The sequence below is a fragment of the Peromyscus maniculatus genome, chromosome 1 (assembly GCF_049852395.1).
Source record: "Peromyscus maniculatus bairdii isolate BWxNUB_F1_BW_parent chromosome 1, HU_Pman_BW_mat_3.1, whole genome shotgun sequence".
Taxonomy (NCBI): Eukaryota; Metazoa; Chordata; class Mammalia; order Rodentia; family Cricetidae; genus Peromyscus; species Peromyscus maniculatus.
In genome coordinates, this window is record NC_134852.1 from 37,927,679 (window position 1) to 37,937,151 (window position 9,473).

General features: G+C 53.1%; 1 protein-coding gene across 1 annotated transcript; it reads right to left on the reverse strand.

Moving 5' to 3' along the window:
- Window positions 1-1,691: 1,691 nt before the first annotated feature.
- Klk4 (kallikrein related peptidase 4) lies at window positions 1,692-7,230 on the reverse strand. Its single transcript, XM_006986308.4, has 6 exons — window positions 7,147-7,230; window positions 6,712-6,783; window positions 4,446-4,611; window positions 3,957-4,207; window positions 3,741-3,877; window positions 1,692-2,566 (listed from the first exon to the last, which is right to left on the reverse strand). The coding sequence occupies exons 2-6, from the start codon at window positions 6,773-6,775 to the stop codon at window positions 2,414-2,416; spliced, it is 771 nt and encodes a 256-aa protein (XP_006986370.1). The 5' UTR covers window positions 6,776-6,783; window positions 7,147-7,230; the 3' UTR covers window positions 1,692-2,413.
- Window positions 7,231-9,473: the final 2,243 nt, after the last annotated feature.

Here is a 9,473-nt window from a genome sequence, read left to right on the forward strand (position 1 = left end):
CTACAGAGCAAATTCAAGGACAGCCAAGCTTAGGCAGTGAAGGAAATCATGGAAAACAAAAGCTGGTGAAGATGTAATTGAACAAGGAGACTTTGTTCCAGCCCCAGCAAGCAACGGAAATTTGGTACCTTCAGCCACATGGTTCAGGCTTTAGAGTCAAGGATACAAGAAAGGGGTTATGGAATCTCCCTCTGCAACTAAGCCACTGAGGCCAGGCATATGTCAGGGGTGTCCCTGAGTGGAGGCACAGAGAGGCCATTTTGTGAAGCTGTGAAGGTGAAGCCTGGATTGCCTTGGAAACCCCAAGATGTTAGAGATACCAGAGCTGTGGGATACCTGATGAGGAAAGCTACTAACAGAAAGTGGAACCAGCCTAAGAGAGAGAAGTGTGTTGAAGTCAACAAAGCTGAGAGAAGCTGGAGATCTGGAGTGTTTTGACATCAGACATGGAGATGCAGAGTCTGGAGTTTTCCCAGCTTGTTTTTGGTCTTGCTTTGGTCCAGTATTTCCTCCTTATGCTCCATTTCCTACATTTTGGAATGATAATGTATATCCTGTGCCATTATATGTTGAATTTTTTTTATTTTGATTTTATAGGGGATTACAGTTAAGAGATTGTATGAATCTCAGAAGAGACTTTAAACTTTGGACTTTTAAACATTGTTGAAATTGTGATAGACTATGGGAACTTTTGAAGTTGGATTAAATTCATTTTGCATTATGTTATAGCTATAAGTCTATGTGGGCCAGGGAATTGAATGTGGTGGGTTGAATAGGTATGGCCCCCACAGACTCATGTGTTTGAATACTTGGCCCATAAGGAGTGGCATTGTGAGGGGGTGTGGCCTTGCTGGAGTAGTTGTGGCCTTGTGAGAGGAAGTGTGTCACTGTGGGAGTGGGCTTTGAGGTTTCATGTGTTCAAGCTATGCCCAGTGTGGGACTCAGTTCACTTCATGTTGCCTGTGGATCAAGATGTAGAACTCTCAGCTCCTTCTCCAGCACCATGTCTGTCTGCATGCCGCCATGCTCCCCACCATGAAGATAGCAGGTTAAACCTGAAACTCTAAGCCAGCCCCAATGAAATGTTTTCCTTTGAAAAAGTTGCCACTGGGTGGTGGTGGCGCACACCTTTAATCCCAGCACTTGGGAGGCAGAGCCAGGCCGATCTCTGTGAGTTCGAGGCCAGCCTGGGCTACAGAGTGAGTTCCAGGACAGGCACAAAGCTACACAGAGAAACCCTGTCTCAAAAAAGCAAGAAAACAAAACAAAAAACAAACAAACACATAAAGGTGCCATGGTCATGGTGTCTCTTCATAGCAATCAAAACCCTAAGACATAGGGGTTGGATTCCCAGAAACCATGTCCAGTGATTTACAACCTCCTGTAACTCCAACTCCAACTCCAGGGGATCTGCTGCCCTCTCTGTTCTCTATGGGACACACACACACACACACACACACACACACACAATTTTTTTTAAATTAAAAATTAAAAAAATGAATCTTAAAATCAAAGACAGAAACACAAGCAGACCAATCACAGCAGAGGTTGTAAAGCTGGAAACCCCACCTTTGGAAATGAGAGGACATCCTCAGAATTGGTGCCAACAGGCTGCTGCACAAGAGCCCAGTGGAAAGGGAAAACCATGTGCTGGAATATCCCGTGAGTGGAAAGGGAGACAAGGAGAATACTTCAAACAGAACTAAAAGGCCTTTTATTTGTGGATCCCTGAGAAGGAGACAACAGGTGTTTGGGGTGGGGGCAAGCCTAACAGTGGCAAGGCTGGGTCAGCACTAGGCTGCTAGAGGACGCTGCACACAGAGGAGAACGCAGGTGCGTTCCATTCCAGTGTCTGAGGGAGGAGGCTGTGGCCTGGACCCCTGTGTCTGAGGGAGGAGGCTGTGGCCTGGACCCCTGTGTCTGAGGGAGGAGGCTGTGGCCTGGACCCCTGTGTCTGAGGGAGGAGGCTGTGGCCTGGACCCCTGTGTCTGAGGGAGGAGGCTGTGGCCTGGACCCCTGTGTCTGAGGGAGGAGGTTGTGGCCTGGATCCCTGTGTCTGAGGGAGGAGGTTGTGGCCTGGATCCCTGTGTCTGAGGGAGGAGGCTGTGGCCTGGACCCCTGTGTCTGAGGGAGGAGGTTGTGGCCTGGATCCTTGTGTCTGAGGGAGGAGGTTGTGGCCTGGACCCCTGTGTCTGAGGGAGGAGGTTGTGGCCTGGATCCCTGTGTCTGAGGGAGGAGGTTGTGGCCTGGATCCCTGTGTCTGAGGGAGGAGGTTATGGCCTGAACTCCTGAGTCTGAGGAGGGAGGTTGTGGCCTGAACTTATGGGTGGGTCTGAGGGAAGAGGGCTGGAAGCAAATCTGAGTCTCTGGTTCCCTCAGCAGGCTTCATGTGGGCGAGGTGGTCAGTCCACAGCTAGCCGGTCTGAATGATGGTCTGGATCCAGGTGGTGAACTTGCAGAGATTGGTGTAGACACTTGGCATGCCAGGCTGCCCACACTCTCCTTGTCCCATAGACACGAGCCCTTGCAGGGATCTGTTGCACACTATGGGACCCCCAGAGTCCCCCTGAGAGAGAGAACCCAGGAAAGCATGAGCTGAAGGTACACACGAGGTCCCAGCATTCACATAAGCATGGCAGACAGAGAGACAGGAGGAAGCCAGCCACATGCCCTTGCCAGAGCCCAGAGGCCACCTGAACAGGAGCCATGTGTCCACACCACCGGCTGCTTCCCTGAGGCTTGTTGAGGCCCTGTCTGTCTGTCTGTCTCCTTCAGGGTTTGCTCATCTGCCTCTATGTCACTGTGTTCTATGGGACACATATATATCTATGTCTTCTTCATTTTTACTTTCTCAGAATGGCCATTTCTGTTTCTAAATATGTTTATTTTTCTTTCTGTTTTGTAGTACTGGAAACAGAATTCAGTTCCTTTACCAAGGTCCCTACCACTGAGCTACACCCCCAGCTCCTCACTGGGGGATTCTAGGCAGGAGCTCTACCACTGAGCCACACCACAGCCCCTCACTGGGGGATTCTAGGCAGAGGCTCTACCACTGAACCACACCCCCAGCCCCTCACTGGGGGATTCTAGGCAGGGGCTCCACCACTGAACCACACCCCAGCCCCTCACTGGGGGATTCTAGGCAGGGTCTCCACCACTGAACCACACCCCCAGCCCCTCACTGGGGGATTCTAGGCAGGGGCTCCACCACTGAGCCACACCCCAGCCCCTCACTGGGGGATCCTAGGCAGGGGCTCTACCACTGAGCCATACCCCAGCCCCTCACTGGGGGATCCTAGGCAGGGGCTCTACCACTGAGCCACACCCCCACCCCTCACTGGAGGATTTAGGCAGATGTTTTGTACTGGTCTATATTCCTAGCTGTCTTTTTGTATTTTATTTTGAGACACAATCTCACTGTCCAGGCTGGATCTTCCTTCTCAGCTTCCTGAGAGGCTAGGCTTATAGGTTTGAATCACCATGCCTGGCTTCTGGGTCTGTGTGTTTCTGCCTCCCTGTTCCTCTCTACTCCCCTCCTGGCCCTTCCTTTTGAGACAGGGTCTCACTGTGTATGTATATCTGGCTAGCCTTGAACTCACAGAAATAACCTGCGTCTGCCTCCCCTGCTGAGTGGGCTGCCACACCTGGCTCCTCCACTTCTCCAGCCCATCTCAGTGTGCCTCAGGTGTACCTTCTGCATCTCCCCGCCCCCACCCTGTTCGGTCCTCCCTCTATCTCACATTGCACGTGTCCTTTCGGTCAGGTCCTCCTCCAGCGCAGAACATGCTTAGGTGATACACAGGGTCATACAGCAGCTGGCAAGTCTCCTCCGACACCACCGAGAGGTTCACACACTGCAGCAGGCTGGGCAGTCTCCCTGGGACACAGAGTGGGGGGTCAGGCCCTTTTGGCGGGTGGGAAACTTAGAGAGGGCAGTCATGTTCCCAGCAGCTCACCGTTCCTTAGTCGACCCCAGCCGGAGACTAGGCAGGTATCCCCAGGGGTGGGGCACTGGGAAGCCACAGGGATGCGTCTGATGGTGCTAGACTCCATCACTGATTCGTTGAGCTTGATGAGCATGAGATCGTTGGCGTAAGGAGGGTCATTGTAGTTCGGGTGCTGGATGGAGAGGTGGGCCTCTAACATCCGGCTGCCAGGCTCTTGGGAGCCTTCCAAGCTGTGCAGGCCCAGTCCCACGGTGTAGGAACTGAGGATCACCCAGCAGGTGAGCTGTGCAGTGGCGCCTGTGTCTCCCATCTCATCCTCCACCCTAAAGCAACGGTGACCTCCCGCTTTGCCTTTCTCTCCCCACTAGACTGTCCTGGTCCAGCTGGTCCAGCTCCCTTCACAGCTGCCAACACTGTGGCCCCTTGAGCACCCTCTGCAGGCCGAGTCTGACATCGAACGCCCTCCCCTCGGCATCCCGCCCCACCACCCCCACTCACTCCTGTAAGCAGTGCGCGGCTGACAGCACCCACCGCGGATGCACCAGGACGCCCGAGCAGAAAAAAACATTGTCTTCTGAGAACAGTGCCGCCTGCCAGGGCTGCGAGTGTGGACGGCAGTCCTGGCCTTGTATGATCCGGCCGCTGGCACTTGAGGCTAAGGATCCTGGGGATGGAGTTAGAATTGGGAGGTATGGGGTGAGGAGCAGGGACTCTCATGGCTTCTAGGATGGGACAGGGTTTAGAGCAGGGTTTGCGGGCACTGGCGGGTTGAGAGTTCAGAGTTATGGTGGTGATGTCTGAGTGAAGGAATGTGATCAGAAGCTGCACTGTGTGTGTGGGGGGTGGGTGGGTGGGTGGGGGACAGCGACTGGGTCTTGACTGGGGACAAACTGAATCCTGGGTTAGAGTTCCTCCTAGTAGGGTCTGAGTGAAGGGGAGTGGTTACAGCCTCAGGGCAAGGCCAGGGCAGGGGATCAGTTCAAGAGAGAGGGTTATGTCTCCCAAGGGTAGGATATCAGAGTAAGGACTTGGTTAAGAGTTTTATGATGGAATCGGGGTTTTAGGGTCTGGGCCATTGCTGGGGACAGGTTCAGGATGCAGCCTCAGGGTTTCTGGGGGTAAGATTTAGTGCAGGGAGGCTTGGTCAGGGCTTCAGGGGTGGAGCCAGGGCTGGGGGCAGAATGAGGAAGCTGGACCAGGTGGGGTTTGAGTGCACACACATGTGGTTGGGGCTTCCCAGGTCCTGGGAGAGTCGTGGGAAAGGGAAGGAAAGCGCTTTGAAGGTGGGTGGTCAGGTCAGAGTCTGGACTGGGGCAGGCAGGGCTCACTGGGACAGGGTGTCAATAAGGGATCAAGGTCTTTGCCTCCTGAGAGCAGTTAGGGTTCACCACATAAACTGGGCAGTTCTGGGGACAGAATCAGGAGGCGAATCCAGGACTCAGCGAATCCAGGACTCAGGGAACAAGGTCTTACTTCAGGGATGTAGGCATGGCTGGAGACAGGCTGAAGAGGCTGGACCAGGGTTCTTAAGGGCAGAGTCTGAGAACAGGAGTGTGGCTGAAGCTTTAGGGTTCATAAGGGTCAGGGTCAGAGGGAGGAGAATTACCAAGAGGAGTCATTGGTGTTTTGGGAGTCAAAAGGAACTAGTCCCCAGTCACCAAGCAAGTGGTGCCTGGAGTGAATCAGGTCTCAGAGGGGTGGGGTCAGGGCTCCGAGGGGTGGGGTTAAGGCCCAGAGGGGTGGGGTTAGGGCCCAGAGGGGTGGGGTTAGGGCTCAGAGGGGTGGGGTCAAGGCTCAGAGGGATGGGGTCAGGTCCCTTGAGAGAAGTTAAGGTCCAGGGGCCTCCTTAGGGCTGGGAGTCAGGATCAGCACACTGAATGCAGGGTCATCTGTCAGGAGGGTGGGTCAGCTTGCAGTCTCAGGCTAGTCTTCAGGACCCAGGAACCATTTATGTTTCATACACAGAGCCATGCCAGGAATCTTTCAGAACACACGGCCCCTTCACCCAGCTGGCCCAGACGAGACGAGACACTCAGCCAGCTACTCCAGGAGCTGTTCAACTTTGTGGCATAGCTGTGCCTCCACCCAGCCTCACCACAGTCACACCCAGCCACAGCCCATTCACCCAGACATCATTATCCCAGAGGGGCTCGGAGCTCAGTTGGTCGAGTGCTAACTAAGCATGAGCAGAGCCTTGGGTCTGAATTCCAGCACCAAGTAACCTGGGCATGGTGGTGCACACCTGTAATCCCAGCGCTTGGGAGGTGGAGGCAGAAGAATCAACAGTCCAAGTTCTTAGCTTTAGTGAATTGAAGGCCAGCTTGGACTATGTAAGACTCTTTAAAAATAAATAAATGGGTCAGGTATCAACCCCAGCACTCAGGAGACAGAGATAGGCTCACTTCTGTAAGTATGAGGCCAGCCTGGTGTACATAGTGAGTTTAAAAGAAAGGAAGAGAGAAAGAGAGAAAGAGAGAAAGAAAGAAAGGAAGGAAGGAAGGAAGGAAGGAAGGAAGGAAGGAAGGAAGGAAGGAAGGAAGGAAGAAGATAGATCATCTAGTTACCCAGGAACTAGGCACAGACCCCTTTTCCCCTTAGTGGCACAAACGATCACTGAATTCCATGACCCACCACCTTTTGCAGGCATGACCTTACACCCATCCCCTAGTCACATCATACTGCGTATGATGTCAGAAGCAGTAAGACACTGAGTGATGCCTGAATGTTCCCTCAGGCACACGTCATGACACACACACTCAGATACCTGTGACCCCGAGGAAGAGATGCCCTAGGAACCAGCCCCAGGGGGTTCTCGCAGTGACCATCATGTTGGCTCCTGGAAATGAAGACCAGTGAGTCTGGGGGTGGCAGTCCTAGTCTCTCCATCCCCCCCTGTCCCCCCCCTCTCTCTCGTTTCTTGTTTGTGGGATATAATGGGCAGAAGGAGATGGGGTGGGGGGAGAAAAAAGGAGGAGGAAGAGGAGGAAGCATTTAATATCTAGGAACAGGGAGCGGGGGAAATGGAGAGACAGAGGCATAGATTTTCACTTAGGACACAAGAAAGACCCAGACAGGGCATTCAAGAGGATTCTGGTCAGAGGCAGCCTGAGAGGCAGAGACCAGAGCCAAAGATTTAGAGTGGACTGGAGAGAAGCTTCTAAGCAGAGAGAGAGGGAGAGGGAAAGAGAGAGATCCTCACCTGCTGCTTCTGGGCTCCTGATCCTGTGGAACCTGCGATTCTGCGGCTGGGCTGAGCAGAGCTGCTACCCACAGGGGCTCCCACAGGGCTTTATAAGCTTCCTCAGCTGGGGCTGGCCCTGCCCCCCAGGGGACACATTCCGCACGTCAGGTGCTGCAAACTCCAGCTCAAAGCCCTCAGGCTGCCTGATGGAGTCTAGGACACAGGAAGGGAAGAGTGCCCAGATCCCAGCCTCTCCTGCCTCTTTTTCTCTCCCCTTCCAACCTCCCTTATGCATTTTCATTCATCCTTCCATCTCTCACGCTCCTCTTATTCACCAAATAAAATTTCCCCTACATCACTCCCATATTCTCTCTCTTTATGAGTTTCTTCCTGTGTGTCTTCCAAAAACTGCCCGGCATCAAATCCAGCCTGCATCTCGTACTTCCTTGGGAACCTTATTCGTGACCAGCCGCCTGATCCTCCGTTTTCCCAGGTAGGATCAGGGTAACCATCACCCCATGACTAGCCTGAATTCAGATAACCCTGCAAGCAGATCCTCACTCTGCAGGTGTGCCAGCGCAGAGGCTCCTGGGAACCAGCGTGTCAAGAGCATTCTAGCAGCTGTGCTTGGAGCCAGGGCCGGGAAAATGAAGATGTCTCCTGGGACTCATGTTCCAATGAGGGTGGGGAGACAGACAACAAAGAAAACCTTGAGGGATCAGGAAATAAGTGGTGGTTGGCAGTGTCTGAGAAGGGGATATTTAAGCCGGGAGCCAGACAGCTATGAGGAAGAGTGGGGACTGGACAGGTGAGGGTCGCAGCAGAAGACATCTTGGTGTATGTTGGTGGATATTTCCATGGGAAACAGGACAGACAAGGAAGCCTGCAGAAATGGTTTAAACATCAAGGTTAAGGGCTTAGGTTGTATGTTAGGCCCAGTGGTAGAGGAAGTGACGTGAGTTGTCTACTTTGTAAATCACTCTTGGTGAGGAGGGACAGAGGCAGGGGGTGGAAGGGAGGACCACACTGAGGAGGAAATGCTGAGATTGAGGTGTGAAATGCCATCCCCTAGACGGGAGTTGCCATGGTCCTGATTAAAGACGCTGTGATCCTGGAGGGAGATTCTGAGGTCCAGTGAGAGATGCGGGGGTTCAGGTGGTAGTGCTCTGTGCATCAGGTCTCACAGGCTCATACTGTGAAGGATGAGGCCCCTACTGAGCACAGGGGGCAGCTAAAGAGAGAGGAAAGAGGCGCATGGTGTTTTCTTTGTCTCTTTTCTCACTGGGTCAGGTGGAGGTGACCTAGGATTATTTGGGAACAGACTCAGGCAGTGGGGGTGTTTCTGGTCTCACTGTTGGAGTTATTTGCACTAAGATGGAAATCCACTCCAATGGGCAGAATACAGTCTGAGGTGTGGGGTGCAGAAGGGCAGAGACAAGGAGGGACAGATGTGAGTCAAGAGGACCGGGAAAGTGACACCAAGCCAGAAGGAGGTGAAGGCTCAGAGAGACGGAAACTTGGAGACCTGAAAATGGGAAGAGCAGAAACACATACCCAGAGGGACACACAACTGAGCCACACGCTAGCCCCACGGGGGTCTCCAGGTAGGAGCTGCACCACTAAGCCGTACCCACAGTCCTCACTGAGGAATTCCAGACAGGGGCTCGACCTCTGAGCCAGGCCATGTCTCAGCCCTTTTGTTGTTGTTGGTTTTATTTTTTTAAGATATTATGTATACAGTGTTCTGCCTGTGTGCCAGAAGAGGGCACCAGATCTCATTACAGATGGTTGTGAGCCACCATGTGGGCTCTGGGAACTGAACTCAGGACCTCTGGAAGAGCAGTCAGTGCTCTTAACCGCTGAGCCGTCTCTTCAGCCCTTGTTGACTTTCTATAGCATCCTGCACATCTCTCAGAGCCCAGTGGAACAACTTGTGCACAGTTTTGTTTGTCTGTTAGTTCTCCTAACATTGGGAGTCCTTTGAGAACAGACCCCTGTGTCTTGGTTTTGGAGGCTAGACGGATGGATGCAGGCCCACAGATAGGAACCAGAGAGCACAGAGGCAGACAGAAAGAGGGCGGCAGAGGGCAGGGAAAACAGCAACACACAGTAGTATAGTAGTTAGTTAACTTCTGGGGAGCACTCCCTCTGGCCCCACCTTCAGGGTTTGCACACGGGAGGACTGGAAGATTCCTCACCCGGGGTGCTTGGGTCAGAAGAAATGGGGATTATGGAGTATTCTCTCTCTCTCTCTCTCTCTCTCTCTCTCTCTCTCTCTCTCTCTCTCTCTCTCTCTCTCTCTCTCTCTGTGCATGTGTGTTGTGTACATGTGTGCTACGTGTGTG